At 43.1% G+C, this 23,177-nt stretch overlaps 1 protein-coding gene across 1 annotated transcript in view; it reads right to left on the bottom strand.

The window, feature by feature from the left end:
• rbks (ribokinase) overlaps positions 1 to 23,177 on the bottom strand; it is a 67,640-nt gene that overhangs the window by 13,593 nt on the left and 30,870 nt on the right. Inside the window, exons 6-8 of the mRNA XM_064954262.1 lie at positions 18,116 to 18,280; positions 6,855 to 6,946; positions 568 to 762 (exon numbers count right to left, since the gene is read on the bottom strand). Coding sequence (XP_064810334.1) covers positions 568 to 762; positions 6,855 to 6,946; positions 18,116 to 18,280 — 452 coding nt within the window. The remainder of the gene's footprint in view (positions 1 to 567; positions 763 to 6,854; positions 6,947 to 18,115; positions 18,281 to 23,177) is intronic.

Below are 23,177 nucleotides of genomic sequence, written 5' to 3'. Positions count from 1 at the left end.
TCCGAACTTTTGTGAGAAAACTGCACATTTTAGAGTGGACTTTTATAGCACCTGTGTAATGATCATGCTGTTTAATCAGCTTCTTGATATGCCACATCTGTCAGGTGAATGGATTACTTTGGCAAAGGAGCTTACTAAAAAATTTGTGCACAACATTTTAGAGAAGAGCTTTTTGTGTATATGGAAAATGTCTGGGATCTTTTATTTCAGCTCATGAAACATGGGACCAACACATCACATGTTATATAATAATAATAATATATCCCATTTAGCAGACGCTTTTGTCCAAAGCGACTTACAACTCGGCTGGGGCCACTACATATGGGTGGCCCTACCGGGAATCGAACCCACGACGCTTGGCGTTGCAAGCGCCATGCTCTACCGACTGAGCCACACAGGACCCTATGACCCTATGTTGCGTTTATATTTTTGTTTCGTATAAATAAGTCTCATTAAAGTTTAGCTACATTTTCTGACGACTCCCTCATTTAACTATAGCCAATATGCCTACACTTTGACATGCAGGCTTGAGAAACTGTGATATTAAGACCCTAGGGATATTCTTACCGTGGTATCCACTGTTGTCACCGGCTTGGTGGGGACGTGGTGTGATGGGGACGAGGGCTCCTGTGCCGACAGCACAACGCAGCCCCGGGAGCCCAGGGTGATGATGACCGAGCTGCAGCCTCGCCTCAGCAGCTCCTCACCGGCCCGGCCAGCATCCTCTATACTCGCCACGGCCACCCCCGTCAGCAGCTCTGCCTGTGGAGACCACCAGGGAGGTGTGTTAGAGATTGTGTAGTCTGGGATTTGAGCCAGCAACCTTCAGACTACTGGCCCACCTCAAAGTGAAAATCTATGTATGTTGAGTGTGTGGGTGTGCATCGCCCAGGAGGGTGCAGCACATTGGTGAGGGGTAAGTTGAGTTCTTACAATGGAGGCACTTTGCAAAATCACTTTATAAATCCCTATTAGTTCAGTTTTACATCTATTGGGGGGTAAGCTAATATATGGAATTGTTTAAGATCGTCATACCATGGATCATTTCAATATTTGATTTAAAATGTATAAATATTTATTAATAGTGAACCGCACAACAAAACAAAAACCCAGTGGGGAAATGGCTGCCTAAATATGATCCCCAATCAGAGACAACGCTAAACAGCTGCTTCTGATTGGGAACCATACCAGGCCAACATAGACATAAAACAACCTAGATTACCCACCCGAGTCACACCCCGATCTAACCAAAATAGAGAATAAAAAGGCTCTCTATGGTCAGGGCGTGACAGTACCCCCCCCCCTTAAGGTTCGGACTCCGGCCGCAAAACTTGACTCTATAGGGGAGGGTCCTGGTAGGCATCTAGCGTCGTTGGCCATGCCCAGACTGGGCCTCGGCGCAGAGGAAGGCTCCTGCCATGGAGCGGGACTGGACGCCGTGCCTGGACCGGGCACCGGCGCCGAGGAAGGCTCCGGCCTTGGAGTGGGACTGGACGTCGTGCCTGGACAAGGCGCCGGCGCAGAGGAAAACCTGACTCTATAGGGGAGGGTCCTGGTGGGCATCTAGCGTCGGTGGCCGTGCCCAGACTGGACCTCGGCGCAGAGGAGGGCCCCGACCATGGAGCTGGGTTGAACGCCGCACCCAGACTGGGCACCGGCGCCGAGGAGGCTCCAGCCATGGAGCTGAGTTGCCCGCCATGCCTGGACTGGGCACCGGCGCAGAGGAAGGCTCCGGCCATGGAGCGGGACTGGACGCCGTGCCTGGACCGGGCACCGGCGCCGAGGATGGCTCCGGCCTTGGAGCTGGACTGGACGTCGTGCCTGGAGCGGGCACCGGCGCAGAGGAAGGCTCCGGCCTTGGAGTGGGACTGGACATCCTGCCTGGACCGGGCACCGGTGCAGAGGAAGGCTCTGGTCTTGGAGCGGGGCTGGACGTTGTGCCTGGACTGGACATCGGCACAGAGGAAGGCTCCTGCCATGGAGCGGGACTGGACGCCGTGCCTGGACCGGGCACCGGCGCCGAGGAAGGCTCCGGCCTTGGAGTGGGACTGGACATTGTGCCTGGACCGGGCACCGGCACAGAGGAAGGCTCCGGTCTTGGAGTGGGACTGGACGTCGTGCCTGGACCAGGCACCGGCACAGAGGAAGGCTCCGGTCTTGGAGTGGGGCTGGACGTCGTGCCTGGACCGGGCACCGGCACAGAGGAAGGCTCCGGCCTTGGAGCGGGACTGGACACCATGCCTGGACTGGGCACCGGCACAGAGGAAGGCTCCGGCCATGGAGCTGAGTTACCCGCCGTGCCTGGACTGAGCACCGGTGCAGAGGAAGGCTCTGGCCTTGGAGCGGGACTAGACACCATGCCTGGACTGGACATCGGCGCAGAGGAAGGTTCCTGCCATGGAGCGGGACTGGATGCCGTACCTGGACTGGGCATCGGCACAGAAGAAGGCCATGGAGCAGGACTGGATGCCATCACTGGACTGGGCTTCGGTGCAGAGAAAGGCTCCGGCCTTGGAGCTGGACTGGACGTCGTGCCTGGACTGGGCACCGGCGAAGAGGAAGGCTCCTGCCATGAAGCTGGACTGGACGCCTTGCTCATTCCTTCGATGATAAACACGAATCCGACCATCAACCCCGGTGAGACAAAACTGCGACTCGTCAGTGAAGAGCCCTTTTTGCCAGTTCTGTCTGGTCCAGCGACGGTGGGTTTGTGCCCATATGCGACATTGTTTCCGGTGATATCTGTTGAGGACCTGCCTTACAACACGCCTACAAGCCCTCAGTCCAGCCTCTCTCAGCCTATTGCGGACAGTCTGAGCACTGATGGAGGGATTATGCGTTCCTGGCGTAACTAGGGCAGTTGTTGTTGCCATCCTGAATCTGTACCGCAGGTGTGATGTTCGGATGTACCGATCCTGTGCAGGTGTTGTTACATGTGGTCTGCCACTGCGAGGATGATCAGCTGTCCGTCCTGTCTCCCTGTAGCGCTGTCTTAGGCATCTCACAGTCAGTAGAAAGGCCTCTTTAGTATCCTAAGCTTTCATAACTGCGACCTTAATTGCCTACCGTCTGTAAGCTGTTAGTGTCTTAACAACCGTTAACAGGTGCATGTGATAGGACGCAGCTGATATCTCTAGCTTGAATTGACATAATTTTATGGGGATTTTTCTATGTTACTTTTATGTTACAAGTGCAAAATAGAAATTAGTCTGTGAAGTTGTAATAAAATAAATTAGAACACTGTTCTTATACCAACATGATATCTTTTATTGAAAGGCAAAACATTGCGCGTTGCGTTTCATCTCTGCTATTAATCATAAATGAATATAATTTAAAAGAAAGGAAAAAACATTTAGCCTAGAATAACAAGTCGCCTAAAAAGTAATAAAACACAACTTATATTAGTATAATGACCTGTCCTATACGCTACTTCTATGAAAATGTGAATTAATTAATAAATAACAAAACACTGCTGTTTTCAAATACAATCTAGGCCTCTTTAATTTAGCCTAGGCATGAACATTTTAATTAGGCCTAATAAATAACAAAACATGGCTGACTACGAACCCCAGGGCCGGGATCCAGCTTTTGTCAAATTAACAACAGATTTGACTTTTCGTAACGGATTAGGAGAATTTACGCAGCAGGTTAGAATAATTAACTTACGGGTTAGGAGAAGTTAGTTAAGGTTAGGAAAAGGTTGAGTTAAAAAAAAAGGCTGGATCCCAACTTGCCATGACCGGGCTGCCCCGCCCCACTCCTGCTGCGATTCAGCACCACAGAGGTGGAAAGAGGAAACTCGGGACGGCCACAAAATGAAGAAATTATAAAACTGATGTTGGACAATAAAATTCGATCCGTAAATAAATGAAATTTGTTAAGTCTGGTTCCTTATTTTAAGATGCTCCTGTGAAACGAGGCCCGCACCATGCATTTATGAAAGCACTTGTTTCAAAAGCTCAAATGATATCAAACTTTTTACAGTTATACCGAATGATGTTAATAAATGTTGTTTATTGTAATTTGAATTTTCTTGGGGTTGACTCGTCATGTGTAATATATGTGGCTTGTTGATAAAAACTCTGTTTCCTACTACAGTGGCAAGAACAAGTATGTGAACCCTTTGGAATTACCTGGATTTCTGCATAAATTGGTCATCAAATTTGAACTGATCTTCATCTATCTCACAACAATAGACAAACAGTGTGCTTAAACTAATAACACACAAATTATTGTATTTTTCTTGTCTATATTGGATACATAATTTAAACATTAACAGTGTAGGTTGGAAAACGTATGTGAACCCCTAGGCTAATGACTTCTCCAAAAGCTAATTGGAGTCAGGAGTCAACTAACCTGCAGTCCAATCAATGAGACGAGATTGGAGATTTTGGTTAGAGCTGCCTTGCCCTATAAAAAAAAACGCACAACATTTGAGTTTGCTATTCACAAGAAGCATTACCTGATATGAACCATGCCTCAGACAAAATAGATCACAGAAGATCTAAAATTAAGAATGGTTGACTTGCATAAAGCTGGAAAGGGTTACAAAAGTATCTCTAAAAGCCTTGATATTCATCAGTCCGAATATTGCTGAAATTGAAACAGTTTTGTAAAGAGGAATGGTCCAAAATTCCTTCTGACCATTGTGCAGGTCTGATCCGCAACTACGGAAAGCGTTTGGTTGAGGCGATTGCTGCCAAAGGAGGGTCAACCAGTTATTAAATCCAAGGGCTCAAATACTTTCCCCCCCTGCACTGTGAATGTTTACACGGTGTGTTCAATAAAGACATGAAAACGTATAATTGTTTGTGTGTTATTAGTTTAAGCAGACTGTTTGTCTATTGTTGTGACTTAGATGACCAGATCAAATGTTATGACCAATTTATGCAGAAATCCAGGTATTTCCAAAAGGGTTCACATATTTTTTCTTGCCACTGTATATGCAGTTTGCTGCCTAGTGATTGCAACATTGTAACTCTGATATGAAAACTTGTCAACAATGTTTTGTTTCCAAGTGCTACTGTATAAGCTCAATGGAAATACATCAATTGCACATCATACACATCATTATTCTAGTCTAGTCTATCAATCCATTCCAAATCTTTATACTATACAGGACACAGGGGGGGCAGAAGAATCGCTAGGACTGGGCCTGAAGAACACAGATCAGCCCTGTTACTTTTGTCCTCAAGAAGGCTCGATCTTGGGGCCGTCTTTACTCTGTTTTGGAGACGAATCCCCTTTCGGCGGGAACACTGGAAACAGGGATAATCAACACAATCATCACCAATTTTGCCCAGTACACTTAGCTGAAGTCTCTTATGAGTTGGAGCACATCAACTGGTATTTCCATCAATAAATAAAAAGCATTAATTTGCAATGGATTTGTTTTCTTCTCTTGGACAATTTTCCGGAAACAATTGTATTTATGGGCTTTTTAATTTTGAAAACAAAGCCTGTCAAAAAAGGGGCTCTCTTGTCACAACTTGTCTTGGTAATGGGGTTAATTGAGCATATGGACCGGGTAAGAATAGGGACGCATTTGTGTATAATTTCTTAGAAACAAGGCGTGGCTCAACAAACCCTTTGGCGCGACTTACCTGACTCTCCCCTACCCATCCAGCAACTCTATTACTGGTGTTTCTAGTATTCTATCTCTGCATTGTTTAAAATAATTAAAACGGGCCCGTAAGTAACCATTTCACTGTTAGTCTACACCTGTTGGTTACCAAGCATGTGTCAAATACAATTTGATTTATATAGCAGCTAGTCAGTGTGAGGTCCATAATGGAGTCCCATCACTATAAACACGTCAACATTCTATGTGAGCTGTGGATCAAATAGTGCCTGCACTTTGACATCCTTCAGCCCCCCTCTAGGTTCTGCATGGCACTGGGAGACTACACACACAAAAAGGTACGGGTTTAAGATGAGGAGTGGGTGTCCATCTTGTCTGTCAACCCTCCACACCTGCCCAGACAATGATCTCAGCTAGCTCACTTCTCTGTGGGGGGTCAGGACACCAAACACAAACAGAGGCTTTCAATTCATCCTCTATAAAGCTTCCAAGCCAACAATACCTTGAGAGTTGAAAAATAAACTACCCACAGTATATTATCGTTGCTCATAGTCCCTGGTGCCACCCTGTTCTGGTCAGCTACCAAATAAGAAAAAGAGTTGTCTGTCTTCTTACTCATCGGAGAAGCCCAGAGGATCCGTGTGTTTGGGTGCATTTGCGTGTTCTGGGGGGTGAAACATTTCATTGCCTTGACTGAAATATGAGCAGTGGTGAGAGGGTGAAAGCAACGAGTGTGTGTGTGTGTTATACTCAAACTTACAAGAGAAAAAGACAGACGGTCGGCTCCATCTTCAACTCTCGCTTTCAAGTCCCCACCTGGAAAGCCCCCCTGCCTCCGACCACATCAAAGTCTCTAAGAGACATTTCTGGGCAAACTCACCTCTGTGTTACCCCAGGAGTGAATCTGGCTCACTCTTTTAACATATCTGCCCTGTTGTTGTTTCTAACTATGTTTCCCATCAATCCCAATCCCCATCTGTCATCTCTGACAGTGGAGGTGTGAGGCTAAGGTGGATCCATAACACCCTTTACCGTAAATAGAGGGAGGGAGGGAATAATCTTTTCTATTCAAGCCAGAAGGGGTTACTTACTTCTGAGGCAGCTGCTATGCTATTGATGTACAGGGCCGTAACCCTGAGAATACAATCAAATGGTTGTGAAAGAGGGAAGTAAGGGGGGCTAGGCTTGTTTTTTAACTACAGCGCCTCAGGCACATAGGTGCTGAAATATATTAGGTGTGTGTGTGTTGCTTCATATTGTCTATCTTTCTCACCTCTGATTCGTTACAGCAGAACACATCGGAAGCTCTATAGAATTCAGGATCCAGGTCTGGAATGGCCGGTGCTGGGTTGAAAATGGTCTTCACTGTAAGACATAGGAAACTATCTAAATTGACCACACTTAATTGGTAAAGTACATATCAGGTAAATGCTACCAGAGAGCAATCCACTCCACTACAGAGTGCTGGAACAACTGAACAATTTCATTGACTGAGTGAGATGAAATGGGATGAGAGAAAGCTAGTGTTTATGGAAATGTGTTGGTAGAGAAAAAGCTTACCACACACACGACAAAATCAGAATGACATAATTTGGTCATTGGAAACTGGTTTCCTGGTTGTAAAGACTTCAGATAACAAGATTACAACCTCGTAAAGACTTATTTTGATGACTTTTGGGAAACATCATATTTTGTCTGTTATCTAGTCAGAGAACCAGTATGTTTTCTTTCTGTTTGCTAAAAAGACAACAACAAAAAAACTCCCTTTTACAATCAGTCTACAAGTTAAGCATTTCCAGCAGGGAAATGTCCTAACCTGTGACAATCAGTGTCAATCTGAGTTTAGCATACTAAATAGTAAGTATAAAGCTATATATATATAATTATATACATATATATATATATAAACTGAGTGTACAAAACACCTGCTCTTTCCCATGACATAAACTGACCAGGTGGACAGACACTCTCCTTTAAATGCTCTGATACAGAGCAGAATTCATGGTTCCTTCAATGATGGCAAGTCGTCCAGGTTGTGAGGCAGCAAAGAATCCCCAAACCATCACACTACCGCGAACATGCTTGACCATTGGTATGAGGTTCTTACTGTGGAATGCAGTGTTTGGTTTCTCCCAGAAACAACAGGACACACGTTGTCCAAAAATATAACTCAAGTTTGCCAAAAAAGCACGTAGAAGCACCTGGATGATCATCAAGACCCCTGAAAGAATCTCTATGGACAGATGATTCAAAATGTTACCTTTTTGGACAACATGGGTCCTGTTATGTCTGGGAGAAAAAAAACACTGCATTCCATCTGTGAGATGAAGCTGAAGTGCAGCTGGATCATGCAGCAAGACAATGATACAAAACACACCAGCAAGTCTACATCAGAATGCTGAAAAGCAACACATTTAAAGCGTTGGAATAACCTAAACCTGACTGAGATGTTGTGGTAGGACCTGAAATGAGCTGTAAATGCTCGAAACCCCACAAATGCATATGAGAGACTGATCAGCAATTACAGGAATCATTTGGGTATAGTCATTGCAGCTAGAAGGCGGCACGGCCAGTTATTGCGTGTTGAATTAAATATTTAAATATTTAACTCTTATTTAACTAGGAAAGTCAGTTAAGTCAGTTAAGAACAAATGCTTACTTAAAATGACGGCCTATCCCGGCCAAACCCGGATGACGCTGGGCCAATTGTGTGCCGCCCTATGAGACTCCCAATGACGGCCGGATGTGATACAGCCTGGATTTGAACCAGGGATACCTCTTGCACTGAGATGCAGTGCCTTAGACCACTGCACCACTCGGGAGCCTAAAGGGGGCAATTAATTTTTCACACAGGGGCATTGGGTTTTGCATAACTTTGTTTATTAAATACAGGACAAAAGTATCAATATGTTGTGCCATTTATTCACTCAGGTTCCCTTTATCTAGTATTAGGTTGAAGATCTGATAACATTCAGTGTCTAAAATATGCTAAAATAGAGAAAATCAGAAAGGTGGCAAAAAATGTTCATGGCACTGTATGTGTTGTATCTCTCTTCACACAGTGAATATTTATGAAGCTTAACCCTGCATGTTTTTATCCAACATCATGCTATTCTGTGTATGTACGGATGAGCCCTATGAAAAGTATGTGTGTATGGATGTACATACAGTTGAAGTCGGAAGTTTACATACACCTTGGCTTAGCCAAATACATTTAAACTCAGTTTTTCCAATTCCTGACATTTAATCCTAGTAAAAATTCCTTGTTTTAGGTCAGTTAGGATCACCACGTTATTTTAAGAATGTGACATGTCAGAATAATAATAGAGAGAATGATTTATTTCAGCTTTTATTTCTTTCATCACATACCCAGTGGGTCAGAAGTTTACATGCACTCAATTAGGATTTGGTAGCATTGCCTTTAAACTGTTTAACTTGGGTCAAATGTTTCAGGTAGCCTTCCACAAGCTTCACACAATAAGTTGGGTGAATTTTGGCCCATTTCTCCTGACAGAGCTGGGGTAACTGAGTCAGGTTTGTAGGCCTCCTTGATCGCACATGCTTTTTCAGTTCTACATTTTCTATGGGATTGAGGTCAGGGCTTTGTGATGGCCACTCCAATACCTTGACTTTGTTGTCCTTAATCCATTTTGCCACAACTTTGGAAGTATGCTTGGGGTCATTGTCCATTTGGAAGACCCATTTCGGATTTCAAGCCTCCACTTTTTTCTTACAAACATAACGATGGTCATTATGGCCAAACAGTTCTATTTTTGTTTCATCAGACCAGAGGACATTTCTCCAAAAAGTACGATCTTTGTCCCCATGTGCAGTTGCAAACCGTCTGGCTTTTTTATGGTGGTCTTTGAGCAGTGGCTTCTTCCTTGCTGAGCGGCCTTTCAGGTTATGTCGATATAGGACTTGTTTTACTCTGGATATAGATACTTTTGTACCGGTTTCCTCCAGCATCTTCACAAGGTCCTTTGCTGTTGTTCTGTTGTTCTGACAGCTGCGTGGTCCCATGGTGTTTATACTTTCATACTATTGTTTGTACAGATGAACGTGGTACCTTCAGTCATTTGGAAATTGCTCCCAAGGATGATCCAGACTTGTAGAGGTCTACAATTATTTTTTTTAGGTTCTTGGCTGATTTCATTTGATTTTCCCATGATGTCAAGCAAAGAGGCACAGTGTTTGAATGTAGGCCTTGAAATACATCCACAGGTACACCTCCAATTGACTCAAATTATGTCAATTAGCTGATCAGAAGCTTCTAAAGCCATGACATAATTTTCTGAAATGTTACAAGCTGTTTAAAGGCACAGTCAACTTAGTGTATGTAAACATCTGACCCACTGGAATTGTGATACAGTGAATTACAATCTGTCTGTAAACAATTGTTGGAAAAATTACTTGTGTCATGCACAAAGTAGATGTCTTAACCGACTTACCAAAACTATAGTTTGTTATCAATAAATTTGTGGAGTGGTTGAAAAACGAGTTTCAATGACTCCAACCTAAATTAATGTAAACTTTCGACTTCAACTGTATGTGACGGATTTTACCTCAGATTTTACTTAAGCTAAAGCCATTGTGTATTCCTGCATCTGTGAAATAAAACCCTGTTTTGTGTGTGTGTGTGATTGTGTGGGCGTGTGTAAGTGAGCAGCTGCGTGGGTATGCGCAGAGCTTTAGCCACCTGGCGCTCTGAGGTGGATGCTTGGGCCTCTTTCGAGTAAAAGTGGAAACAGTGCGTCACACACGCGCGTACACACACGCAGACAACACGTCAAACTCAGCTTACACAACCTCTGTTTCGATGATACAGATCACACCTTCCTTCCACTTTCCAAGAGAGAAAAGAGGTTTCTGATATGATACAATTTCAAATAAACCCCTCTCTTTCCTCTCGCTCTCTCAATATCTGCGCCCTCTTCACTTTCACAGCTAGTTTCAATTGACCCTCATCCCTCTCTCAGCTCACTTTTTCTTCATTCTCTCTACCAGTCTTTATCCCCCTCTCTCTTTATTGTATTTCCTCTTTCTAGACTTCATCGCTCTCTGAATCTCTCTCTCAAATACTGTACCCTGGCTACTTGTTCTCTATTCCTCCCACTCTCTCATGTCACTCTTCCTTTGTCTATCTCTCTCTCTTTTTCTGATTCTGTGTATCTAATGCAGTGTAAACTAAAGAGGTGCAGCCAGTTGAGGTGTAAAGACAGCGCTATCACCCTCTTCCTCTTACCCCCACCCGGTCTTAAGGCCCATCTGCCATCTGTGTTGACACCACATGTCCGTGTATATTTACATCGACCACGTGACCAGGAAGGATGGTTCAACCCCAGTCCAGTGATATGCTGGTGAATAACCTACAGTGCAGGAAACTGCACATACAAACATGTGGCCACTGCACTTGCCAGTAAAGCAGGGTTGGAGTCAATTCTATTTTAATTCACACAAATCAAGGTCACTATAGTAACAAATACTGGTATTAATGGACCTAGACAAATCAAATCAGGAAGTAAAATGAAATTCCAATACCAATATTGTGTATGGAAGAGCTAATAGGAAAATTGGCATTGACATTTCACTTCCCGAATTGACCGAATTCAATTAACTTCCTGAATTGAACCCTGAAGTGCAGTCCAGTGCTAACGTCACAGTCTGTCATAACCATAATAATACAATGACTCGACCCAAAGCGATATGCAACTGCCAGACATAGGTGTTAAAATACTCAGACATTAGCTAATAGTCATCAGTCAGCTCACTACCATTTTTCCCTCCAGGTGTTGTGGGGAACAGCTGTAGTAGATGTGCAGTACTGTAGAGCGAGAGTAGGTTAGAGCCACATCTGTTATGGCAGATGTGGTAACATCTGAGTCATGTCTGGAGGTGTTGGGAGTCTAGGGGTGCGTTCCAAATGGCCTATTACCTATGGGTATTGGTCAAAAGTATTGCACTATATAGGGAATAGGATCCCATTTTCGACGCAACGTCGTAATTTCCATCCTCCGATATACTTTCGTGTGTTTATGTACGCATGCATGCATGCATGCGCACACACACACACACACACACACACACACACACACCAGAGTTTTTCTTTTGAGTACTATCCGGACGAGAGACAGAAATGTAGGGAGGGAGAAAGTGATCAAGAAAGAAAAAGAAAGGCAGGGGTTTAGAAGAGGCAGAAGGAGAAAAGTAAAGAGTGGAGGAGGCTGAAAGAGAGAAATAACAAGTAGGAGAGATAGAAAGTAAGAGAGAGAGAGATATATGGAAAAGGTCAGGAGAGGGTGAGGCAGGCAGTCTCACACACACACACACACACACACACACACACACACACACACACACACACACACACACACACACACACACACACACACACACACACACACACACACACACACACACACACACACAGATGGATGAGTCACCGGAGAGCATTTGGAGAGTGTTTAAGAGGCTCTAATTGCATCTGGTGAGAAAATATAAAAGCTACCTCTTGAACAGAGAGCAAAAAGAAAGAGGGACAGAAAATGGAGAAAGTGAGAGAGAAAGAGAGACGGAGCGAGAGAGAGAGAAAGAGGGCTTTGGATGGATGCATTACCACTTACAGGTTCAGATAATTACCCTCTCCTTACTTACGAGGTAGAGTGAAAGGATAGAAAGAAAGAGATGGAGAATAAACAACACATTCATTAGTTGGGAAGAATGATACACAGTCTAAAAAATAAATAAATAATACAGTGTATGAAAAAACATGTAAAGTGTTGGTGCCATGTTTCATAAAAGATCCCAGAAATGTTCCATATGCACAAAAAAATCTTATTTCTCTCAAATTTGCGCACACATATCCCTAGTGATCATTTCTCCTTTGCCAAGATAATCTATCCACCTGACAGATGTGGCATTTCAAAAAGCTGATAAAACAGCATGATCATTACACAGGTGCACCTTGTGCTGGTGACAATAAAAAGCCACTCTGTGTTTTTTTTTATACATTGGATAAAAGTAGAGACTGAAACTGCTAGCAACAATTTAACGTTTACTGACACTGGCCATATTCAACGGGTGTTGAGCGTTTGTAAATTTGTTAGTTATTCTGTGCTCTGGCACACTCAGACAAGAGTGCTCTGAAATCGGAGTAGATAGCCAGAGCGAATTTACCAGCTACGTCTATCAACAGATGTCGCAGTAACATCATGAACATTCTATTGAAATAGTGACTTGCATAGTGGAGTCTTTTGTTTAGACATGTAGCTAGCTAGCTAGCAAAACGATGAACCATAATCCCAACTCATAACGTTACTATCCTGCATAAATATGCAGGTGGCTAACCAACCAGGTTCAATGTTAGTTAGCTAGCTAACATTAGGCTATAATTAGCCGTGTAAATGGCTCTGACATACGAATAATATTACACAGTACACAGATCATACACATAATGTTAGCTAGTGAGCAAGCCAGCTAACGTTAGCCAGCTAGCTAACAGTACACCAACTTGAAATTAAAATTACTTTGACAAAATTAGAAACGTGTAATATCTGAAAATGTTGCTAGCTAGACTCTTACCCGTATACATGGATGAACGCTTCTCCCTCTCTGTCATGGATGCCATGGTTGCCCTTAGCTTGAAGATGTAATCCGGAGACAGGTGTTTTATACCAAAGCCTGCATATTTGCAATCAAACGGCAGAATTTTCTCCATCTCCTTAGCTATCATACTCTAATTCCACTGGGCCTTCCACTGATTTCAAAAAATGGTCCTCCAGAAGTGGAGAGCAACACTTTTGCAGTTCTACTACATCACATCTTTCAAAAAAGCAACATACTGACCAGCTCATGTTATAGACAGAAGCGTGTTACACAGCAGACCGATCCAAACTCATCTCTCGGCATATCCAGCCCATCCATTATCTCAGACAATCGTGGCTAGCGGGAATGTTCCTGTCTTTGTCCGTGGCTAAACCAACTAGGCTCGTAATTTAACAATTTTATTCGTATTTACAGATGCCGTACAAGTTTGTTATTAAGGCACATGAAAGTTCACATGTTCCACAAGGCATTTCTGCCAAAAAACGTGTTTTGATTTTAAAACAAAGTTCACATTCAAATGACTCTCCTGTGAAGTAGTGACACGCGACATACGCCTAGTTTCCTTAAACAAGTCACAAATGTGCAGTTTTGTCACACAACAGAATGCTACAGATAAGGGAGCATGCACTTGACATGCTGACTGCAGGAATGTTCGCCAGAGCTGTTGCCAGAGAATTTAACTTCTCTACCATAATCCAAATCCAGCTTCTTCACCTGCGGGATCGTTTGAGCATTTCTGTCTGTAATAAAGCCCTTTTGTGGGGAAAAACTTATTCTGATTGGCTGGGCCTGCCTCCCTAGTGGGCGGGACCATGCCCTCCCAGGCCCACCCATGGCTGCGCCCCTGCCCAGTCATGTTAAATCCATAGATTAGGGCCTAATTTATTTATTTCAATTGACTGATTTCCTTATTTGAACATTCAATGTTGAAATTGTTGCATGTTATAGTTTTTTTCATATTTACCATATAATATATGATAACAAATATCTTAAAAAACATTATTTCAGTGACTATGTGACGCAACACCAAGAGTACAGCATGAAAAAGCAACAGTACAGTACCTCAACCCTGGAGAGTTATTTCTAAGAATCTGTTTCTCTTTCATCCTTAAGGAAAACCTCCCGAGGAGTCATTTGCGTAAGCCGGGCAGCAGCGAGCTCCGTCACCTGACGATCCAATCGCGTCATTAGCCCCCGGGCCAAACCATTGACACCGCACCCCTTCCGGGGGCTGACATTCATGTAATCTGCTTGTGCTGCTATCACATCAAATTGTCTCTTATCTCTCCACGCAGTGATGCCTATTAGCGCCTTGGCAGAGGGAGTTGATAAACCATGCCAGGGTATATGATATCAGAGGTGGTACGTCAGAGATGGCGCGCGATGCCATCTGGGTTGCCCAGATTGCCCATCTGTGGGCAATGAGGTGGGCGAGAGCCCATTACGACATGCTTTGGAAGTGGATGGTGGTAACTAATGAAAGGGCCCCGACACCAGAGCCGGATGTCCCCGTATGTTTCAACTCCACAGATGTGAGACACCGATACGGTCCAATAATAGACTGGGGTGCGAATGATGATAGAGCTCCGTGGTCTAGTTATTCCCTTTGGAGGTGTGGTGCTTTATTTACCTGGAGCTGCCATTCTTTTGGGTGGGGAAGTTTATTAATGAAGTGGTATACTGTACCTTGACAAACACACATGTCACATGCATGCACACACCCAGCTTGCGAAACACACACTCACAGATAAAGACTGATACAGACTCAGCGAGGTAACGCACCCCTTTTACGTTTTGAGGGCGATAATATATTGCAGGGAAATCAGTGGCAGCTGCATTTACCGAGGACCACCGCTCAGTTTATGAGCACCGACTTGCCAAAACTATAGTTTGTTAACAAGAAATTTGTGGAGTGGTTGGAAAATTAGTTTTAATGACTTCAACCTAAGTGTATGTAAACATCCGACTTCAACTGTATATTGTATGCGCAAAACATTTGGGAAATTATATTATTTCAAACTAATACAATTGCTCAGAGAAAGAGATTTTGTTTAACAATGTAACGGTTCTCTTGAGGTGAAGGAGAAGCGGACCAAAACGCAGCGTGGTGGTTATTCATGTTTAATTTAAAAAGACACTATACATGAATAAACTAACAAAATAAGAAATGTGAAAAAACCTAAACAGCCTATCTGGTGAAAACAAACACAGAGACAGGAACAATCACCCACGAACACACAGTGAAACCCAGGCTACCTAAGTATGATTCTCAATCAGAGACAACTAATGACACCTGCCTCTGATTGAGAACCATACTAGGCCGAAACATAGAAATACCCAAATCATAGAAAAACAAACATAGACTGCCCACCCCAACTCACGCCCTGACCATACCAAATAATGACAAAACAAAGGAAATAAAGGTCAGAACGTGACAAACAAGTAATAAAAAAATAATTTAAAAAAGTAGGGGTCAAAATTATTGACACCCCTGTTTTCAATACCTCACATTCAGAGGATAACGGCACAGAACCTTTTTCTAAAATGTTTTATGAGTTGGAAGGATCTACAGAATCCTTCCAGATCCTTGGTATTCTTCATCTGTGCTTATGGACCACAGGTTTCCAATGGGTTTCAATTCTGGAGACAGATGGCTGTTGCAAAATGTTGATTTTGTGGCCAATTAACCATTTCTTTGTGTATTTTCATGTATGCTTAGGGTTATTATCTTGCTGGAAGATCCATTTGTGGACAGGTTTTTGGCAAAAAATATCCTAGTACTGGGTAACGTGTATGACGCCGTTGACCTTAACAAGGACGCCAGGACCAGTGAAAGCAAAATAGCCACTTTAACATCAAAGATCAACCATCATATTTTACAGTAGGTATGGGGTTCTTTTCTGCTCAGGCATTCTCATTTTGATGCCAAACCAACTACTGGTGTGCATGACCAAAGAGTTATATTTACATGTCAACCAACAAAGAGCTGCCGTTTTAAGGGCTCATAACCAATTGTGCTATTTTGAGTCCGACACGAACTGCTTTGTCGAGACAAGGTCCAAATCCCGTCATCAGCATGACGAAAAGATGGAGAAAAAAGGCGAGGAGGGCGGGGTGTCTTGTAAGAATTTGACGACGAGTAGGTAAACCCCTACTACCCTCGGTACTGGCTGGCTTCTCCGTGCAGGACAGAGTAGCTACGTAAATAACTGTGGTGCGAGATGTCTAATATTAAAGAAGTCTCAAGGTATTGCTCACCTGAGGCAGAATACCTCATGATAAGCTGTAGACCACACTATCTACCAAGAGAGTTCTCATCTATATTATTCGTAGCCGTCTATTTACCACCACAAACCGATGCTGGCACTAAGACCACACACAATGAGATGTATAAGGCCATAAGCAAACAAGAAAATGCTTATCCAGAAACAACACTCCGAGTGGCCGGGGACAGACAACTTGAATAAATTTTACCTAATTTCTACCAGCATGTCACAAGTGCAACCAGAAGGGGAAAAAACTCTCAGCCACCTTTATTCCACACACAAAGACGCATACAAAGATCTCCCTCGCCCTCCATTTGGCAAATCTGTTCTCTTATAAAACATCCCGCTATGCCCTCAGATGAACCATCAAACAGGCAACGATTGAATCCTACCACACCGGCTCTGACGCTCGTCAGATGTGGCAGAGCTTGAAAACTATTACGGACAACAAAGGGAAACCCAGCCGCGAGCTGCTCAGTGATGCGAGCCTACCAGACGAGCTAAATGCATTTTATGCTCGCTTCGAGGCAAGCAACACTGAAGCATGCGTGAGAGCACCAGCTGTACCGGACGATTTTCAACCTCTCTCTGGCCGAGTCTGTAATACCTACATGTTTCAAACAGACCACCAAATTCCATGTGGCCAAGAAAGTGAAGGTAACCTGCCTAAATGATTACCACCCTGTAGCACTCACGTCGGTAGCCATGAAGTCCTTTGAAAGGCTGGTCATGGCTTACATAAACACCATCATGCCAGAAACCCTAGACCCACTCCAATTTCTATTCCACCCCAACAGATCCACTGATGACGCAATCTCCATCTCATTCAAACACTGCCCTTTACCACCATTGTATTTGGCGCATGTGACAAATCAAATTCGATTTGAAACGGCATTAGCACTTGGATTGGAACCGGTACTTTGGTCAGATGACATGAAAATAGAGCTCTTTGGTAATGCCCAGACTAAGGATATAAGGGATCTGGAAGGATTCTGTATGGAGGAATGGTCTAAGATCCCTCCCAATGTGTTCTCCAGCTCATAAAATATTTTTGAAAAAGGCTCAGTGTCGTTATCCTCGTAAGCGGAGGTATTGAAAGGCATGGGGAAAAAGGCTGTCAATTTTTAGCCCTACTTTTGAGTAAAAAAATAAAAAGTTTACTACAAAATCTCTTTCTCTGAACAATTGTATTAGTATAAAATAATATAATTTCATAATTCTTTGAGCATACAATATATATAATGATTTATTTTACACAGTCATTTTTGCTCATTTTTATCAAGGGTGTCAATCATTTCAGACCCCATTGTAATATATAGCTAGGGATGTTATTCTGAACAACAAAGACAATCTGGGAAAATAAGATAATGGTGATATGAGGCCTCAGTGTCAATTTCAATAATGTATGAATGAACAGAGGAATGTGCCAGTAAAGCGGGCTTAGTTCTTGATAAATCAGAATCTAAAAGAAATTCCCTGATGACTCACTGTAGGTTGGAACAGAGATTGTCGAGCGTTGCTTCAGGACAGACAGACAGACAGACAGACAAAGCAGACAGACGCCCAGACGTACCGTTGTTCTCATGGACAGGCCAACAGACAGAAAGATGTAGACAGAGGTAGACAGTATGAAGACAGTACATAGATAGACATCCAGACTGACCGTTGTTCTCATGGGACAGGCGCAGGGCCTGCAGGGAGGTGTCCGGGCTGATCTCCAGCTGGCACACCATTACCTTGGCATGGCTTAAGGCTGGCAGTGCCCGCCGCAGATCCTCGCCACCCAGTAGCAGGTTGGCACCAGCCACGATCACAATGGCATTCTCCCCTGCGGATGTGACACAACGAAAGTGACCAAATGGAAAGATGATGACGGGGCATGAGGGTCACTGGCCCTTGCTTACGACAGCATAGGTAAGTACTGTGTTTTTGTGTGTGTCACTCACACACGCACACACACACACACACACAAACAATACCCATAAAAATAACACAGCTAGTCATTCCAGGTGCATAGTGTTGGAGTACTATAACACAGTCAGAGGAGATTGGAGCATGTCGAAGGGCCAGTCCAAGGCTAACAGGGGTCTGAGATCCTTGAACCACTTTTGCTCAGTGGATTCAGGAACTGAACTGTCATTCAACAATTGTATGTCCTGTCAAATCATCTTTAGAAAGTGAATCCAAAATATAAATGAATTTCCTGGATTGAGTTACAATGACCAAAATGACCATGGAATGTTGTTTTCAATGAGAATCTCAATCAATTGTACCCGTTTATATCACACTGGTTAGTAGGGTTGGGCTTCGTCCTATGGTGATATACACATTCTTTTTTTGTCTTACCGGAGTGACATGGGCTGGATAGAAGCAGTCTACTGCGTTTAGGACTGGATAATAATTGCTTTATTTGCCTCATAAATTAATAGAAAAATAAATAATATTGTTTGCTCTAACTCTCATAAAGCTGTGATTGAAAAAAGCTTATGCTTATGCAGAGATCCTCTCTGTGTGTCAAAATGCAAGCCGAGATCTCACGCTCATAGTTGCTTAAAACAAACTTAAGCCTATGCAACATTAACCAATTAAAAACAGTTCTGTAGCAATGAGGTTTATGCAGTAGGCTATAGGCCCAATATATCATAACTGCATACTGGCTATCCTTGAGTTGCCCTGCCAATGTTGTTCTTCTCAGACCATTTTGAAATTATATATATACATGTGGTATTTGATCACACTGGTAATAGATCATTTTAGTATTACAGGTGAGGCACAGCTGAGTGAGCATTGGGGCTGACCCCGATTAAAAAACATCTTGATTGACCAAAAGTTGTTCTTTCGACCAATCGATTGGTGTATTTTTTCCAATATACAGTGCATTTCAAAAGTATTCAGACCCCTTGGCTTTTTCCACATTTTGTTACGTTACAGCCTTATTCTAAAATTGATTAACTAAAAATATTTCCTCATCAATATACACACAATACCCCATAATGACAAAGTGAAAACAGGTTTTTAGAAATGTTTGCAAATTTATCCAGACCTTTTGCTATGAGACTCAAAATTGAACTCAGGTGCATCCTGTTTCCATTGATCAACCTTGAGATGTTTCGACATGTAACGAATGCACTGAGAGTCGGGAAGCAAGTACAGAGAGTTTTAATAAATAAACAAAACAATAAACATGAAACACAAACAACACACCAACATGAAACAGAGTCAATAACACCTGAGGAAAGAACCAAGGGGAGTGACAGATAAAGGGAAGATAATCAAGGAGGTGATGGAGTCCAGGTGACAGGCGTGCGGGATAAATCAGCAGCCTGATGACATAGAGGCCAGAGTGGGAGTATACGTGACACGACAACTTGATTGGAGTCCACCTTTGGTAAATTCAATTGATTGGACATGAAAAGGCACACACACACCTGTCAATTTAATTCCCGCAGTTGACAGTGCATGTCAGAGCAAAAACCAAGACATGAGGTCGAAGGAATTGCCGGTAGAGCTCTGAGACAGGATTGTGTCGAAGAACAGATCAGGGGAAGGGTACCAAAAAATGTCTGCAGCATTGAAGGTCCCCAAGAACACAGTGGACTCCCACCATCCATCTTAAATTAAAGAAGTTTGGAACCACCAAGACTCTTCCTAGAACTGGCAGCCTGGCCAAACTGAGAAGGGCCTTGGTCAGGGAGGTGAACAGGGACCCGATGGTCACATTGACAGGCCTCCAGAGTTCCTCTGTGGAGATGGGAGAAACTTCCAGAAGGACAACCGTCTCTGCAGCACTCCACCAATCAGGCCTTTATGGTAGAGTGGCCAGACTGTAACTGCTGTTGGAAGGAGAGGACTAAGATGCAGCGTGGTAAGTGTTCATGTTAAATTTATTCGATAAGCTGAACACTGAAAGACAAAGTAAACAAAAGAACAACCGAAACAGTCCTGTCTGGTAGAGACACAGAAACAACTACCCACAACTCAAGTGGGAAAAACAGGCTGCCTAAGTATGGTTCACAATCAGAGACAACGATTGCCAGCTGCCTCTGATTGGGAACCATACCAGGCCAAACACATAGAAATGGAAAACATAGAACACAAAACATAGAATGCCCACCCCAACTCACGCCCTGACCAAACTAAAACAGAGACATATTTGGAGTTTGCCAAAAGGCACCTAAAGACTCCCAGACCATGAGAAACAAGATTCTCTGGTCTGACGGATCCAAGAATGAACTCTTCTCCTGAATGCAAAGCTTCACTTCTGGAGGAAACCTGGAACCAACCCTACAGTGAAACATGTTGGTGGCAGCATCGTGCTGTGGGGATGTTTTTCAGCGGCAGGGACTGGGAGACTAGTCAGGATACAGGGAAAGATGAACGGAGCAAAGTAGAGAGATCCTTGATGAAAACCTGCTCCGGACGCTCAGGACCGGGGCGAAGGTTCACCTTCCAACAGGATAATGACCCTTAGTACACAGCCAAGACAACGCAGGAGTGGCATCAGGACAAGTCTCTGAATGTCCTTGAGTGGCCCAGCCAGAGCCCGGAATTGAACCTGATCGAAGGAGAGATCTGAAGATAGCTGTGCATTGATGCTCCTCATCCAACCTGACAAAGGTTGAGGTGATCTGCAGAGAAGAATGGGACAAACTCCCCGAATACAAGTGTGCCAAGCTTGTAGCGTCATACACAAGAAGACTTGAGGCTGTAATCGCTGCCAAAGGTGCTTCAACAAAGTACTGAGTAAAGGATCTGAATCCTTATGTAATGTGATTTTTATACATATGCAAAAATTTCTAAAAAACAGTTTTCGCTTCGTCATTAAAAATAAGGCTGCAACATTTTAGAATCCATTTTCGAATAAGGCTGTAACGTAACAAAATGTGGAAAATGTCAAGGGGTCTCAATACTTTCTGAAGACACTGTATATACACACCCTATGTGTCTTAATACAATCAACTATACTAAACAAAAATATAAACGCAATATGCAACAATTTCAAATATTTTACTGAGTTAAAGTTCATATGAGGAATTCAGTCATTAAAATAAATAAATTAGGCCCTTATCTATAGATTTCCCATGATTGGGCAGGGGTGCAGCCATGGGTGGGCCTGGGAGGGCATAGGCCCACACACAAGTCAGCCTGGCCCTCCCACTGAGGAGCCAGACCCAGCCAATCAGAATGAGTTTTCCCCACAAAAGGGCTTTATTTCAGAACAAAAATACTCCTCAGCAACCTGGGGTTCTATTCAAATCTAAATAAAAATTATACAAACCTAAAAAGTAACTTCTATTGCCATTGCCAACTATGTAAAAATAGCCAACAAATAAATCCAACAAATAAAAACATTGCAGCCTGCAGGTAGAAACTATCCTGATAAAAAAAGATATCCTATAAATCACATTGGCGACGCATGGCCTGTCTGCCACGAACTTGAAAGAAGCTTGCACTAACAAACGTGCAACGTATAAAATATTCTGGGCTCGGTCAGACACAGCTGTATGCTATTTTGCACAAGGGATAAGCGCTCATCGGGTAGACAAATTTTATGACATTTCCACTAGATCAGAGCATGACATTTTTCCCTTTCACACCATGGTTATCGAAAGGGAGAGCTGGAAAGATTTTTCAAAAACATTGAGGAACTATTGTCATTCTCAATGGATGGAAAAACAGACTTTGTTTGTTTTACTTTGAGGTGACGAAAACAATACTTTGAGAAGCTCCACAGCTCATTCGTGAAGACTCAGTTAAGCCAATCAGAAATACTATCAGGTCCCCAAATGGGCACATTTTCAGTATATACCTACATTTGCGCACAGGCCAGGTAGCATATAGGCCTACTTTTATGCGGAATCGTGTGCATGTCCTTACTCAACATTGACAGTAGTGCTCCAAACAAAAGACAATGGACTAGGAATACCTTGGCGATTGACCAGTTGGTGACCACTTGCTTAGTCTATAGACTTTCACTCTTATTTTAAAAAGCCACAACTTTAGGACAACACCTTGGGTAGGCTAGAATATTTGGGATATAAGCTACTGTTCATCATTTTAACTTGTCTTAAAGCTTTTATGATAGGCCAGTAGGAGGAATGAGGATAGGTTATTGGCCATTTGGTTTTCAACCTCGCTTGGAGGGATTTTCCCGGGCCAGCATGGATATTTTTATTTTTTAATAAGCTTAAACTTAAATAAACTTGTCATTCGACTTTTCTAAAGGCTATTGTTATTGGTTGTTCTCTCTCATTATCAGTCCCCTGGCTAACTTACATTTCAGGCTATTCAAATAACGTTTTGAGATGGAACTCCGTTACATTCATCGTTTAAATCGGGAGAAAGCCATGCATACAACGATGAAGCGTAGCCTTCAGCCATATACATAAACCATATAGAATGCAGAGAGAAGGGAATATAGACAGTGTTTTTAAAAACAGCTAAACATAAGATGAGTGTCCATTATATATATAAAAAAAATCATGAATATGTTTAGTCTATAGCCTAATGCATCTGACAGAGAGAGTCAGCAAGAAACAATACTTTCTGACTGGACATTTTGCGCTGCTTTGGTGGAATTCTCTGCATTGTGTGGCCTACATTCCTCTTTTGTGTTCTGTATCACATATTTATTGAAATAGGTTATCGTAAATAGGAACAGGCAAATGTGCACTGCAAGACTCCGATCTTTACTACGGGGTGTCAGTCAAGTTCAAATAGGCTAA

The sequence above is a fragment of the Oncorhynchus masou genome, chromosome 32 (genome assembly GCF_036934945.1).
Source record: "Oncorhynchus masou masou isolate Uvic2021 chromosome 32, UVic_Omas_1.1, whole genome shotgun sequence".
Lineage (NCBI taxonomy): Eukaryota > Metazoa > Chordata > Actinopteri > Salmoniformes > Salmonidae > Oncorhynchus > Oncorhynchus masou.
Note: the sequence above shows the minus strand (reverse complement) of the source record. Positions and strands in the feature narration are given on the sequence as shown.